Source organism: Jatropha curcas, chromosome 1, assembly GCF_041381405.1.
Source record: "Jatropha curcas cultivar XTBG-Jc1 chromosome 1, XTBG_Jcur_1.0, whole genome shotgun sequence".
NCBI lineage: Eukaryota > Viridiplantae > Streptophyta > Magnoliopsida > Malpighiales > Euphorbiaceae > Jatropha > Jatropha curcas.
In genome coordinates this window covers 31,075,965-31,092,294 of record NC_143151.1, presented here as the reverse complement: position 1 = coordinate 31,092,294, position 16,330 = coordinate 31,075,965, and the positions used below count along the sequence as shown (strand labels likewise).

The window sequence follows — 16,330 nt, the reverse complement described above, 5'->3', positions numbered from 1 at the left end:
TTTTAATATGTTTTTATCGCTGTGTGTGTTCATCCAGATACAGGTGTAGAATAGAAAATCTACAGAATTTTGTTGGACTAACAAATTTTCTTCCATTTTACGTTTGAGATTATTTCAATCAAATATATATATATATATATATATATATATATATATATATATATAATTTTTTAATATTGGGAAGAAAAACGTTAAAATTGGGAGAATAATTCAAACCACAGCATTTACTCCTAAATTAAAAAGATTCTTTTGTAATGATCAACTTAACAAATAGTTTGGCCCAAAGATGAGTAGATGCCTTATGATAAATAAAATAAATTCTTCTAACACCATCTGCAGGAATAGGATCCACTGACTTGAATTGACATTTCGTCCAAAAGCTGGCAACTTCGACCGTTCATTTAACAGAAGCGTAGGGGAAATATTTTTTTTAGAAAAATCATGTTAGTTGGGAGTATTTGATATTGTTATCAATCTTGGAATATATTAATTTAATTTTCACCTGCTAAATTTTAATTTTTTATTCGTATTGTGGCTCAGGCCTCATGGTTGGTTTGATTGACAGGTTAAATAAATAAATTAGCCACCGACCTTGATAATTTGTTTAAGTTCAAAAAACCAACTGGATTTACAAAAATTCATACATGTCCTTTTCTTTTTTTTTTTTCCGCTTCGTTAGTCACTCTTTCTTCTCCTGTCACAATTGTCACGAACTATGGGCAACTGCTTCCCTGTTCAATTTCAATGTGGTGATGCCTTGATTAACCGCTGCTGGGATTGTGTCGCTGGACAGGCATTGTACATATGTCAACTTAAAGATAACCTTGAAGATTTGCAGGATGCAAGAGATGAAGTAAGTGCACTAAAGAATGATGTCATGCGAAGGATCATCAATGAGGAAGGACCACAAATGAAGCGACTGGAACGAGTTCAAGAGTGGGTTTCAAAGGTGGAAGCAATTTTAGTGGAAGTTGATGAACTATAAGAGATGGTCCTCAAGAAAAAGAGAAATTGTGTCTTGGGGGCTGTTGCTCCAAGAATTGCAAGTCCAGTTACATCTTTGGTAAACGCATTTCCAAAAGACTGAAAAATGTGCTTGCTCTAAAGCAAAATGGAGTTTTTGAAGTAGTAGTCGAGAGGGCAGCTGAGGAGCCATTTTATATAACCCAGCTGCAAGCAAATCTTGAAGATTTGCAGACTAAAAGAGAAGAACTTTGGGCGTTAAAGGAAGATGTGATGCGGAGGGTTACCGTGGAAGAAGGACAAGGAAAGAAGCGTCTAGAACAAGTTCAAGTGTGGCTGTCAATGGTGGAAACTACAATAACTGAAGTTGATGTCCTGATAAGAGACGGTCCCCAAGAAATAGAGAAATTGGGTCTTGGAGACTTTTACAGCTCCATATTTGTTGGAAGAGTTGCCAAAAAACTACAAGACATGGTTGTTCTGAATGGTAAAGGAGATTTTAAAGAAGTGGCTGCTAGGACCCTTCCAGAACCGGTGGTTGAGAGACCTAGTCAGCAAACAGTAGGCTTGGAAACCATGTTAGCTGAGGTCTGGAGCTGCATCATAGAGGAAGAACAAGTGGGAATTCTTGGCCTATATGGCATGGGGGGAGTTGGAAAAACTACACTCTTGACCCAAATTAATAACAAGTACCTTAATACGCCCCATGATTTTGATGTTGTGATCTGGATAGAGGTGTCTAAAGATCTACAACTTGAGCAGGTTCAGGCTGATATTGGATCAAGAATTGGAGTTTTTGATGAACTATGGATAAAGAAAAGCTTCAGTGACAAAGCTATTGACATATGCAGGGTCTTAAGGAAGAAAAAATATGTTCTCTTATTGGATGATATATGGGAGCAAATTGATATAACAAAATTGGGGGTTCCCTTTCCAAACACAGAAAATGGGTCCAAGCTGGTATTTACTACTCGTTCTAAGGAGGTTTGTGGACACATGGGTGCTGACAAGAAAATCGAAGTAGGGTGTTTAGCATGGGAAAAGGCTTGGGATTTGTTTAATAGAAGTGTTGGGCCGCAGACCCTCAATAGTCACCTTGATATTCCACAGTTGGCCAAAGTAGTGGCAAAAGAATGCAAGGGTTTGCCACTTGCACTCATTACGGTTGGTCGAGCCATGGCAAGCAAGGAGACGCTCCAACAATGGGATCATGCTGTTAGAATTCTGAAGAATTCAGCCTCCAAATTTTCAGGTATTGAGAAGGTGTTCTATACACTGAAGTTTAGTTATGACAGTCTACCAGATGATAAAGTTCGTTCTTGTTTTCTCTATTTTGCCTTATTTCCAGAAGATAAGAAAGTTTTGAAAACCGATCTAATTGACTATTGGATTTATGAGGGGTTTTTTGATGAATATGGTGATATAAGTGAAGCTCAAAATTGGGGTTACGAAATTATTGGTACTCTTCTACATGCCTGTTTGCTGCAAGAAGGAGGGCATTATGTCAAAATGCATGACATGATTCGGGACATGGCTTTGTGGGTAGCATGCGAGCACGAAAAGGAGAAGGAGAACTTTTTTGTGGAAGCAGGTTCTCAACTAGTTGAAGTACCAATGGCTATAAAGTGGCAAGGGGTAAGGAGGATGTCACTGATGGCAAATCAGATTGAAAATCTGACAGGAACACCCACATGTCCTAACCTGTTAACTTTGTTTCTTAGCCAGAATCGTTTGAAGACTATAAGTGGTAGCTTTTTCCAATTTATGCCAAATCTGAGGGTTTTGGACTTGTCAGGTAATAGTGATCTTACCCGACTTCCATTTGGAATGTCAAAGTTGGTTTCCTTAGAATATCTCAATTTGGTATGGACAGGAATAACCCAGCTGCCAATTGAGCTAAAGTTCTTGGTTAAGTTGAAATATTTGAACTTGGACCATACATACGAACTTAATACTATCCCATGGTTAGTAATATCAAGTTTGTCAATGTTGCATGTGTTAGGATATCAACTCTGATACCAGTTGTTGGGCATCAGCTCTGATACCAATTGTTAAGAATCAGCTCTGATACCAGTTGTTGGGCATCAGCTCTGATACTACTCGTTGGGCCCTTTTAACCAATTAAGAGAAAATAATTACGGCAGCGGAATAATAGAAATGGGACACACAGAAATTTACGTGGTTCACCCTCAAATTGTTGTGGTGTGCCCACTTAAATGGGACCCACATGTGTGAAAGTAAGAAAAAAAAAATAGGAGTAGCCAGTTCAACAGTGATGGTTTTGAATTGCTGCACATGGGCGGTGCAACTTGAAAGAGTTGTACACGGCATTCCTACTCGTTAACCTGCCTATAAATAGAGGCAGAGGAAGAACGCACAACACACACCAGAAACGAGAGAGAAAATGTAGCGAGAGAGTGTTACCGTTTTAGGATGGGTTCCTAAAACGAGGGAGAGAAAAATAGTGAGGATTATTTTGGGGTGTTTTTGGGAAACACTTTGAGTGCCACTATTTTTGTATTACTCTTGTTGTGTACCTACTATTTTTAATAGTGGAAGAATTATTCGGAGTTTGTCCCGTGGACGTAGCCCTAAAAGAGTTGAGGGTGAACCACGTAAATTTCTGTGTGTCCCATTTCTATTATTCCGCTGCCGTAATTATTTTCTCTTAATTGGTTAAAAGGGCCCAACGAGTAGTATCAGAGCTGATGCCCAACAACTGGTATCAGAGCTGATTCTTAACAATTGGTATCAGAGCTGATGCCCAACAACTGGTATCAGAGTTGATATCCTAACAAGTGGTATCAGAGCTGATGCCCAACAACTGGTATCAGAGTTGATATCCTAACAAGTGGTATCAGAGCCGAAGGTTTCGGCAGGTCCAGCCGGTCAGATAGCGGTACCGGATCCGTGGATATATTTTGAAAATAAATATACCACGATGAAGAGAAAATTACGACGAGTCCATTGGTGTTGTCCGCTCGGAAAGACGTTGCAGAATCGACTTAGTGATGAATAGTAAAATAGTAACTCAAAGTTGATAGTGAACAGTACTATTGGCGTTACTGTTGCTGAGTCCGTTTCAAGTAAGCCCAGCACTATTCACGCATAGTACTATTCACGCATACAGTTACTATTCACGCATACAGTTACTATTTGAGTATACTGTTACTATTCATGGTCACTATTCACGTATACTACTGTTCACGTATACGATTTATGTTGGTGATGATATTCTGCGCAAGTCAAAATGGACAAGCAAAATGATCAGTGTAAATGGCAGGAATTACCATATATGGAGAAATGAGATATTTCCTTATGGTAATCAAAATGCATGTGCCCGTGTTTAGTTCAACTAAACCGGAAGACAAGACTGATGAGGAATGGGCTTTAGAGCATGCATCCAAATCTCGGTTGGTAGATTTGATGATGAAGGTTTCTGTAGCACCTTCAGAAATGGTCAGTGGAAGCTCACAAAAGGTTCATTTGTGATAGCTAAAGACTGAAAGCTGTACGTGATGCATGCGAAACTCTCCCAAGACACTTTGAGTGTAGCGGAGAATGACAGTACAGTTGAATTGTGGCATAAACGACTATGTCATATGAGTAAGAAAACTCTGGCAAGAAAGAATGTACTACCTGGATTGGATGAAGTTCACCTAGATAAGTGTCCTGATTGTATGGCATGAAAGCTAAACAGAGTAGCTTTCAAGATTATCCCTCCTTCTAGAATGAAGAATCTATTAAATCTGATTCATTCAGATTTGTGTGGACCATTGACGTTGTCATATGGTAGAAATCGATATTTTGTGATATTTATCGATGACCATTCTAGGAAGACCTGGGTATACACATTGAAGTCTTCAAAACCTGGTTCAGAGACAGACAGGCAAGAAGCTGAAGTGTATCAGGACAGATAATGGTGGAGAATACACTGGGCCATTTGATGCTTTCTGCAAAGAGCATGGCATTCGACATCAAACGACACCTTCCAAGACGCCGCAACTGAACAATTTGGTTGAGAGGATGAACAGAACTTTGATGGAGAGAGTCAGATGTTTACTCTCACATGCAAAGTTGTCTAAAATTTGGGGTGAAGCATTACTCACAGTAGTTCGCCGTTCACTCTGTTTCCCTCTACAGTATGATACTCCAGAGTGAGTGTGGTTAGGAAAGGATGTTTCCTATGATCATTTGCGGGTGTTTGGTTGCAAAGCCTTCGTGATGTCAAGACTAGACAGTGTGTATTCATTGGCTATAGCCAAGACCAATTTGGCTATAAGTTTTATGACCCAATCCAGAAGACGATTATAAGAAATCGTGATGCTGTATTTGTTGAAGATCAGACTATTGAAGATATTAAAGCAGAGTGCCAATAGATCTGATGAAGACTCAACAGACATACAGAGAGTCCCTCCAATAAAACGCAAACAAATTGGAGATGAAGAAACTGTTCCACAAGAACAAGTGCTAGAGTTAGAAAATCCAGAAGTTCCTAATCAGAATGAACCAGATGAAGATTATGGTGTTCATGTTCAACCACCAGCACCGAAAGTTTCTCAAGCATTAAGAAGATCTAGTAGAGTCTGACAACCATCTACTAGATATCCAGTCAATGAGTATGTACTGACGACTGACGGGGGAGAACCTGAAAGCTTTGAAGAAGCTATGGAAATGAACACAAAAGGAACTGGATTGAAGCCGTGCAAGATGAAATGAAGTCCTTGCATGAGGATGAAACATTTGAGCTGGTGAAGTTGCCCAAAGGCAAGAAAGCTTTGAAAAACAAGTGGGTGTTCAGGATGAAGCAGGAAGAACACAGCTCCCAACCACGATTCAAAGCTAGACTAGTTGTGAAATGACATCCATTCGGACAGTGCTCGGAACGGCCGCCAGTTTTGATCTGGAAATCGAGCAAATGGATGGAAAGACTACCTTCCTACATGGAGATTTGGAAGAAGAAATATACATGGAGCTGCCAGAGGATTTCGTAGAAAAAGAGGATTGTGTTTGCAAACTGAAGAAAAGTCTGTATGGCTTGAAGCAGGCACTGAGACAGTGGTACAAGAAGTTTGAGTCTGTTATGGGGGAGCAAGGCTACAGAAAGACTACTTCAGATCACTGTGTTTATATTCTCTGCTGATGACTACATTATTGATATGGTGACTGTTGGTCAGAATTCTAGCTTGAAGATACAGCTAAGTAAGTCTTTTGCCATGAAAGACTCGGGACCAGCAAAGCAAATTCTTGGCATGAAGATCGAAGAGCCAAGAAATTATGGTTGTCACAGGAGAAGTACGTTGAGAAAGTACTTCAAAGGTTTAGAATGGAGAATGCTAAAGCGGTTAGTTGTCCTCTTACTAATCACTTTAAATTAAGTTCTAAACAGTGCCCTTCTACGAATGGAGAGAAGGAAGAAATGAAAAAGATCTGTAGGTTGTGCCTTGTGTCGAAAGTCTTCCCGACAAAAGGAGTTCAGGCGGCGTGTCCCGCAAAGTTGTAGCGGCGGTACAAGATGGTGGGCAGATCTAATAGATTATAGCTGCAGGGGGAGCCGTGTCGTAACAGTCAAAGCTCAATTCACCTTGGAAAGAATTCCTCCTTCCATTCTATCACTAGATCAGGGATGTGTTGGAGATGAAGCTGTTACAGCTTGAGAAGATCCATACAGGAGAAAATGGATCAGTCATGTTGACGAAGATTCTTTCAAAGGAAAAGTTTGAATACTGTCGGATAGCTGCAGGGATGATGGAGAATATGGCCAATGTTCCCACTTAAGTGTGCAGGGGGAGAATTGTTGTGGTGTGCCCACTTAAATGGGACCCACATGTGTGAAAGTAAGAAAAAAAAATAGGAGTAGCCAGTTCAACAGTGATGGTTTTGAATTGCTGCACATGGGCGGTGCAACTTGAAAGAGTTGTACACGGCATTCCTACTCGTTAACCTGCCTATAAATAGAGGCAGAGGAAGAACGCACAACACACACCAGAAACGAGAGAGAAAATGTAGCGAGAGAGTGTTACCGTTTTAGGATGGGTTCCTAAAACGAGGGAGAGAAAAATAGTGAGGATTATTTTGGGAAACACTTTGAGTGCCACTATTTTTGTATTACTCTCGTTGTGTACCTACTATTTTTAATAGTGGAAGAATTATTCGGAGTTTGTCCCGTGGACGTAGCCCTAAAAGAGTTGAGGGTGAACCACGTAAATTTCTGTGTGTCCCATTTCTATTATTCCGCTGCCGTAATTATTTTCTCTTAATTGGTTAAAAGGGCCCAACGAGTAGTATCAGAGCTGATGCCCAACAACTGGTATCAGAGCTGATTCTTAACAATTGGTATCAGAGCTGATGCCCAACAACTGGTATCAGAGTTGATATCCTAACAGCATGTGTTGAGGATGTTTGAGTATGGCGGTTATGGGGCTCGAGCAGTTTTAGGTGCTGGGGATCGGGGAGTGGAAGTTGAAACGCTGGCAGGTGACGATGAAGCCTTGGTGGAGCAATTGAAGTGCTTGAAACATTTGGAGAAGTTACATATAACCATAAAAAGTTATGCAGCTCTCCAAAGACTTTTAAGCTCCCTCAAGCTATAGAGTTGTGTTCAAGCGCTATCCCTCCAGTTCCTTCTCGATTCCAAGTCGATAAACATTTCATTTTTAGAAAATATGAAGTTCTTGGAAGTGTTCTGGGTCATTGATTGCAACAGTTTAGAGGAGTTGAAGATTGACTTGATAAAGATCGGTAAGGATTTTCTACATGCACCTAATCGCTCGCTGCACATGAATGATAGGTGCTTCAAAAGTATCTGCAAAGTGAACATAGAGAGTTGTTCTACATTAATGAACTTGACATGGCTTGTTCTAGCGCCGAATCTCAAGTTTCTTAATGTCGTTAAGTGCACTAAAATGGAAGAAATAGTAAGTGTTCAAAAATTGGGGGAACTTACTGAGCTGGTAGAAAGTGCTAAACTATTTGCAAAACTAGAATTCCATAAACTACGTTTTCTACCGCGCTTGAAGAGTATCTATCGGAGTGCACTGCAATTCTCGCACCTAAAGGAAATCTTTGTGCGTGTATGCCCAAAGCTTAAAAGACTTCCACTGAACTCTGACAGTGGGAAGGAAAACAAATTTGTAATAGAGGGAGAGGATCACTGGTGGCAAGCACTAGAATGGGAGGATGAAGCCACACAGCAAGCTCTTCTTCCATGTTTTAAACCACTAATGTAAGCTAAAGATTAGATATGATATGATCAGTTAGGCTTCCAACTTTTTTCTTGTCCTTTTTTTTTATATTCAAATTTTAGTATAAATCAAAATCAAAATTTGACATTACTTGAGGGATAATTTCCATCAAACTTCTTGATATTAGCTTTTAAATACTAGATTAAAAATCCGGCCCCCGTTCAATCAAAATTGATAAGCAATTTATAAATTTTATAATCAACAATTCACTCTCTAACAACAAGGCTTTCTCATTTGGGCTGGGTCCGTGGCCTTGTCGTTTTAGGCGTTTATGGGTTTTGGGGTTTTAGCTCAATAATTCCTCCAACTTGCACCTGTCATTTGAGCCACGGTTATATTTCGCTCTCAGGTCTTCACTCCGTTGAAGTTGTGAAACTACCGGATATACGGTTTTTCGCTCATAAGTAGAGATTTGTTTTTTAATCAGTAATATTGCTTACACTTTTGCTCAAGATCCTGACATGGGTTTCTTGAAACTATGTTGGTTTTTGGCTTTCTGCTTTAATCAATCCATACGGGTTTTCTTGATGATGGTTTAATGAAGACGGTTTCGATTTCAATATTTTCATTTGGGTTTTCTTGTTTCGTAGAAGATTGAGTTATTGGTGGTTTTTGGTGTTTTAGCTTCACTACTATCTGGGTTTTCTTGCTTTTGAGCTAAAATTGTTTCTTTTCATAGAATTTCCATCTGGGTTTGGGATTATTGGTATTCAAATGCTTGAGTCAGGCACTCAGTTTAAGAATAAAGAACATGAAAACTTCTCCCAAAATGGAAACCCAAGAACTGATGACATTTTTGTCCCAAATACTACAATGCCTGTGATTAACAATCATAAAACCCAATTATGTGAAAAGTTCAAGTTGGGGTATTGTAGTTATGGAAGCAACTGTACATTTGCCCATGGCAATTGTGAGCTAAGAAAGCAACTGCCCAATCTGGAAGGTCCAATATGCAACGATGATGGATTGGCCAGGACTTGGAATTGTAATGGTGACTCTAAAAGGGTCGATCAATCACATATGTGTAGAATGTTCTATTCCAGGAAAGAGTGTACCTATGGTGATAAGTGTAGGTTCCTTCATGTAACTCCTGAGAAGTTTAAGCGTGATTTGGGGTGTTATAGGGAGAGTTCAGCGATAAGGATTGGAAGTATTGGATTGTCAGGTGGTCATGAAAGTGGGATTGGGAGCTCAAAGCCATGGATTAAGAAAAGGCTCTGTAAATACTGGGAGATGAAAGGAAGATGCTCTTACGGAAAGATGTGTTGCTTTGCTCATGGACAAGCAGGTGTTTTCAAGTTCTTTACTTACTTTTGTCGTTGTTAGGCATGTTTGGGTCAATTATTTTCCTTTGAAGTTCTAGATAGATAGCAAATTTATGAATAAACCTATGAAATTAAAGGAACTATCAATAAAATGATTTGATTACCTTTATCCTTGACTTTATTTTTATTAGGGGATTCATCATAGACTTGTTATCAAGGTACTGAAAGGTACAAATCTATTAATGTCAAAAAAAAAAAAAAAAAAGGTACAAATCTATTATTAACTTAAGGGACACTTTTGACTAGCTGCTCAAAGATGAAACTTTTCTTGAATATTTGAAGATACTGAATTTTTGGTTCATATTAGTTTCTGTTGGCGACCACTAGTTAACTGTTGGAAAGGTCAGCTGTTGGTTCTATTTTCTTTTGAAACAAGCAAAATGGTATTTGCATTAAGATTTGGCTCGATATTGGTTTTCACTTTTTACTTCCATTCACAGAGCTGGAGAAATCAACTGGTCACATTGAATTGGCATCAGAAGTTGAGCAAACTAAGGCTTCAAAGACTTTTCTTGTACCAGGCATGGAGTTCACATCCAGGTGGAAAGCATTAAAGAAACTAAGTGGCATCTATGCTGATTGGATTGAAGATATACCCCTTCTGCATAACTCAGTGAACAAAACAGAGAAATGCATTTGAACATCCTTGACTCAGGCAGGAATTCGAAATTTTACTACCATTTCTATTACTGTAGTTAACAGGTGTTTTCATATAAGTTGATTTGTGACTCGTGGTTCTCCTGATTGTCATTTTTAGTTTTAGCTGTAGCAAAGACCTCTTTATTAGAGAATCCAAAATGATATCTTGAATGCTTAGCATGAGAGGCCTAGTTTCATGTACATCTCCTATTATATAATGCTATTATTCCAAGTCTTTTGCTATATATATATATATACATTGATGTATATTTTCATTTTTAGTATCATTTATTGTTTTTAAAATTTTTCTTACACACTGTTGGTGAATGTGGTAATATTGGGGTTTTTAGCCCCCAGGACTATCTGGGTCTTCTTGATCTTGAGTTATAATTGTTAGCATTCATTCATCTGTTTTTTAATGGGCAATTGCAAAGTGAACTATACATAAATTACAACTCTTTTTCTTTAAAGAAAAAAAAAAAAAAAAAAAAGAAAAACTGCTACAAGTTCAAGCATCGATACAGAGGAAAATTATTGAACTGATTAACAGGATCAAAAATGGAAAAATCAAATGTACATGCAGAAAAATTAAAAAAAAAAAATAGAAAAGAAAAATTTACATTAATTGGCAGAACCAGAAAAAACATATGAAAAGATGTTATATCTCCGAGATCGAATTAAGCATTTTGAAACAATATAGAAAGCTAGCTTTAATAGCATCATCCTCCCATTCAACTTCTTTCTACCAATCTTCCTCTGCTTCAATCTATACATCTTCACTGTCGATGGCAATTCTCTTTGCACTGTTGGCGCTCAGTGGAAGCTTCTTGAGCAGTGGACAATCATATACTCGGATTTTCTTGAGTAATTGAAATGGCAACGTCTTCCAATAAATGCTTCTCAGTTTATGCAGACTCTTGAGGTCAAGAACTTCCAGTTTTGCAAATAGGTCCCTTTCTGCATTCCGAACTTCACCTAATCGTCCAATGCTGATTATTTCTTCCATTTCTCGACAAGATGAGACTCGCAAAATTGCCAGATTTGGAGCTCGAATTAGCCATGTCAAGTCCCGCAAATTAGGGCATTTTCCCACGTTCACGTCTCGAAGACTAGTGAAGCTTGTGTCCATCATAAAATTAACATTTAGGACTCTCAAATGTTCAGTCTGATGGATTTCTAATGTAAGTAGATAGTTCATGGCAGCTAAATGGGAAATGTTGAGTGATTTTGAACCCTAAAACACCTCCAGAGATAGAGCGTGAGTGCAGCTGGGCAATATGTGGGAGCTGAGAAAATTCTCAAGGGCAGAAGCACATGTTATTGTGACGCTCAATACCTTCAAACTTTTCAAACTCTGCAGTTCGTTTATATCCATATTTGTCGCAGAAAGTATATTATCTTCCTCTTCTTGCAATGAAAAACCGCAGCGAAACATTCTCAAAACTTGCAACGATGACAAACTAGATATCACTTGCCTCGGAATTATACGCAGCTGATCATTTTTCTCCAAGTTGAAGCATTTCAAGTTCACCAGTTTCTTTAACTCAACTGGCAATCGTTCTATCCATGTATGCGATAGATTAAGATGTTGTAACGAAACCAGTTCTGAAATCCCCCGCGGGACTTCTTCTATACAGCTATTTGACAAATCTATAACCGTTGGAGCAACAGCATCCAAGACACAGTTTCTTATCAATTTCTTGTTCAGCTTCTCTTATCAGCTGGTTGACTTCAGCTAGCTTATTTTCTGCCGATTCGAGCCACTGACGAACTATTTCCTTCCGCTTCATTTGCGGGCCTTCCTCATTTCTGACTCTTTGAAGCAGATCATTCTTGGACGCCTGTAATTGATTTCTCGCATTCTTCAGATCTTCAAGATTGTCCTTGAGCTGCCATACGTACTTTACTTTTACACCAGTCTACTCACAGCAGCGGGTGGTCAATTCGGCGAGTGACAAATTGATCGAAACGCAGTTGCCCATAGCTTCTGAAAATTTTTGTGCTGTGCTTAGAAACTTAGAAATACAGTGGTATGTACACCAGGAAAAAGGGATTTTGAGAGAGCCACACCGAAATCACTCTGTGCGTTCCGAGCAGTTGTTCCCCATAATTAAAATTTCATTTCTTGTTCCACCAAAAAAATTTTCATTTCTTGAGTTTTAAAGTGTCACTTGCAACGAATCCAGCTGTACATAGTCATCAGTCAATGCATTTCAAGTTTTTTTTTTCCTTCTGCGTTGAATTTTATAACCAAATAATGCAAGCTGCCACCTGTCATAGTTTTCAATGGGCGTATATAATAACCATAATTGATATGAACCAAAATTTTACGTGGTCGCCACAATGTCAACGCCTCCAACAGACGATGAGACTGCAATTTAATTCCAACTTATAATTGAATTTTATTGTTTTCTTTTTCATGATACATTGAAAATTCTTGGGCTATTACAAATCTTTCACGAATAGCGTAAATATCTGATAATTGCAAATTCAATTTCAACTCATCTGTAATTTCACTGGCTAACCCATAGAAAAACAACCTAAAGAACAAAAAAGAAAGGAACAAGAATGAAGAAATTACATTGCCAAGAATCACTCACATGTATGCACCGAACGCGGTAGAAAGGTAGTTTTTGTAGCATTATCTGCCCACTCAACATCTTTCCACCAATGTTTCTGTGCTAGAATCACAAGTGTATTCCCCCTTTGCACTACTGGAGTTAAGTGGGAATTCTTCAGAATTGGGCAATCTAGTATCATCATTTTTCATAGCAATGGAAAGGGCAGAGGTTTCCAAAATATGCTCTTCAGCTTTGGCAAACTTTCTGACACAAGAACTTGGAGTTTTGCAAATGGGTTTGTCAAATTTTCATCCAATGTTTGACTGCCGATTATTTCCTGCATTCGCTCACAGAACGAGACTCTCAGAACTGCAAGATTCGGTGCTAGAATTAGCCATGTCAAGTTCAGCAAACTTAAACATTTTCCTACACTCACTTCTCGTAGACTGTTAAAACTTTTCTCCTTTAGTAACTTGACACTTAACTCCTGCAAGTGATCAGTATGATGAATATCTAGTGTATGTAGCTGCTCCATAGCTGCAAGGGACCAAATGTCAAGTGTTTTTATATATTATTCTCCCCTTCTACAAGCGAAAAACCACAAACATATGTTTTTTTCCCCTGAATAAAAACACTGAAACGCGTGTCGCGTTGACCTGATACACCTTCCTAATCATCCCACCAAAATTACGCGTAGTAAAAAACTGACTTTGTCGTTGCTCTCCAAACAGAAAATTTTCTTTGTTTTCATTTTGTGTCGAATTAATTGGTCGAAGTCTGAATCGCGATTGCCAAATTATACAGCTTTCTTGATTCCTTAATTATTTGTTGCCGAGAGAAGTGGCGGAAAAGAAAGTGGTCCAAAGACTTGCAACACCTGCTACGTGTTTGACAAAAGGGCTGAAAGAAGCGATTGCCACCGAAGTAAGGACGATTAAGATTTCAAAGATGTTGCAGAAGGGAGAAACTTCAGGAACAGTGATCCAAAGACCATTTGAACGAACAATTGGCTTGGAAAGAGCGTTCAACGAGGCATGGAGCTTGCTTATGAAAGCAACAGTCATAGTTCTGGGCATATATGGCGTGAAGGGAGTCGGCAAAACTACTCTTTTAAGCCAAATCAAGAACAAGTTTCTCAGCTTAACAAATGATTCTTATTTAGTGTTCTGGGTTGCAATGTCCCGGCCATTGAACCTTGAGAAGTTACAAGAAGATATTTGGAATCAGACAGGCTTTTGTAGTGAGCAGTGGAAGTGCAAAAGTTTTGTTGAGAGACGTGATGATATATATAATGTACTTAGCAAGAAGAAGTTCGTATTATTTGTTGATGATGTACAAGAAACGTTCGATTTTGCAAGAGTTGGCATTCCTCTGCAACGAATGCCAAATGGATCTAAAATAACATTTACTTCCCCCTCTAAGAGTTTATGCCAACGAATGAGCGCTCACGAGGTTATTGAAATGAGACATTTGCTGCTGGAAGAATCTCTTGAATTTTTTGGGAAAATTGGTGAAGAAAAGATTGTTGGAACTATTATTCCCCTAGCTGAACTTTTGGCTCAAAAATGCTGTGGTTTGCCACTTGCACTTGTTATTGCTGCTCGTTCTATGTCTTGCAAGAGGAATCCCCTAGACTGGTATCATGCACTGGATTTCATAAACAAATTGGAATCTGCGGAGATCTTAAAACGTTCTCCAAATGGAGATATTGATGTCCCTTCTGTTTTGACGTTTTGTTATCATAGTCTGGTCAGTTATTCAGCTCGGTCTTGTTTTTTGTATTGTGCCTTGTTCCCAGAGAATTTCAAAATTTTGAAGGATGATCTGATAGATTATTGGATTTGCGAAGACTTGTTGGATGAGCATGATGGCAAAGATAGCATTAGAAAGCTGGGATATGAGATTATTAATATACTGGTTAATGCATATTTATTGGAAGAAGAAAACCAGTATGTCAAAATGCATAGTTTAGTCCGTGGTATGGCATTGCAGATAGCAAATAAAGGGGAAAAGGAGAGGAAACACTTTTTGGTAGAAGTGAGTGCTCAGTTGATTGATGTGCCACGGCCTTGGTTCTGGAAGAGAGCTCAAAGGATATCATTGATGGAGAACTCCATTTGGAATTTATCTGAGGTGCCTCAGTGTCCTGATCTTTTGACTTTGCTTCTCAGTTATAATCGTCTTACTACAGTTGGTGGTGACTTCTTCCTATTTATGAGTGCACTTAAAGTTCTAGATTTGTCAAACAGTGATATAGAAGAATTGCCATTGAGTATTTCGAAATTGGTTTCACTACAATACCTTAATTTATCACATACGTCCATAGAACAATTGCCGTATGAGTTAAATATGTTGTCAAAGTTGAAGTATTTGAACTTGGAGCACATTGACCTCCTGCGCGTCATTCCAAGGCAAGTGATATCTAGTTTGTCATCATTGCAAATTTTGAGAATGTTTCGCTGTGGTTTTTCCCTTGTAGAAGAGGAAGATAATATATTGTCCGATAGTAATATTCACTTAGATGAACTGAAGCATTTGAAACATCTGAATGTATTGAGCATCACAATAACACTTGCCTCTGCTCTTGAGAATTTGAGAAGCAGCAACAGATTAACAAGCTGCACTAAAGCTTTATCACTCGAGTGTTTATGGGGTTCAAAATCACTGAATATTTCTTTGTTAGCAGATATGCAGCATCTAGATACACTAGAGATCCATCGTATTGATCATTTGGAAGAATTAAATGTTGACTTTGTGATGGACAGAACTGAAACACAACATAGCTGCAGTCTACATGAGTCAGGCATCTTAATGAAAAGATGCTTCAACAGCCTTCAAGAAGTGAATGTGGGAAAATGCTTGCGTTTGCGCGAGCTAACATGGCTTATTCTAGCTCCAAATCTGGCAGTTCTGAGAGTCACAGCTTGTGAAGAAATGGAAGAAATAATCGGCATTGGCCAGCTAGGTAGAACTCTGCACGCTGGTGAAAGTCTAATCCCATTTGCTAAACTTAAAGTTCTTGTGCTTGAAGATTTACCGAAACTTAAGAGCATATATTGTAATGCTCTGGCTTTTCCATCAATAAACAAATTCAAAGTACTTCGTTGTCCACTGCTAAAGAAGCTTCCACTTAACTCTAGCAGTGCCAGGGGAAGTTCAGTTGTCATTTTGGGAGAGGAACATTGGTGGAAAGATGTTGAATGGGTGGATAATGCTACAAAAACAGCATTTTTACCTCGTTTTGTGCGTTTGCCTTGCTGATTTCTGGAAGTTTGGTGTTTGAAAACCATAAATTATATTTCATCATTTCTGTTATTATGTATGGACACCTCTTTTTAAGTCAAATATGAGATTTTGTTGTCTGACCATGTTTGGATATGGACAAAAATATGGGAGGAAAGAAATAACAAAAGGAAATGATTAAAAAAATTAAATTAAATTAAATTTCCCTTGCTTGGCAAGAGTAAGGAAAATAAGGAGGAATGAGTTTTCCTTTTGAATTGAAGGGAAAAATTAAAAAAAAAAATAATAATAAATAAATAAATAACTGTAACTATGATAAAAGGAAAATATATTTTCCTCCTATGTCCAAATATAA

The 16,330-nt window shown here is 38.5% G+C and overlaps 3 protein-coding genes and 1 pseudogene across 3 annotated transcripts; 3 read left to right on the top strand and 1 right to left on the bottom strand.

Moving 5' to 3' along the window:
- The first annotated feature begins 762 nt into the window (after positions 1-762).
- LOC110009539 (putative disease resistance protein At1g61300) lies at positions 763-8,227 on the top strand. Its single transcript, XM_020679620.3, is given in 2 exon segments — positions 763-2,958; positions 7,350-8,227. Coding segments are annotated over 2 exon segments (2,565 nt in total). The 5' UTR covers positions 763-1,236; the 3' UTR covers positions 8,193-8,227.
- A 167-nt stretch (positions 8,228-8,394) lies between these two features.
- LOC105634890 (zinc finger CCCH domain-containing protein 39) lies at positions 8,395-10,438 on the top strand. Its single transcript, XM_012217836.4, has 2 exons — positions 8,395-9,495; positions 9,973-10,438. Exons 1-2 carry the CDS (start codon positions 8,922-8,924, stop codon positions 10,170-10,172), a joined length of 774 nt encoding a protein of 257 aa, XP_012073226.2. The 5' UTR covers positions 8,395-8,921; the 3' UTR covers positions 10,173-10,438.
- Positions 10,439-10,672: 234 nt separating this feature from the next.
- On the bottom strand, positions 10,673-13,154 carry LOC149499374 (putative disease resistance protein At1g63350; annotated as a pseudogene).
- LOC105634889 (putative disease resistance protein At5g63020) lies at positions 12,620-16,097 on the top strand. The gene has a single exon (XM_037640777.2). It carries the CDS (start codon positions 13,681-13,683, stop codon positions 15,991-15,993), a length of 2,313 nt encoding a protein of 770 aa, XP_037496705.2. The 5' UTR covers positions 12,620-13,680; the 3' UTR covers positions 15,994-16,097.
- The last annotated feature ends 233 nt before the right edge of the window (positions 16,098-16,330 follow it).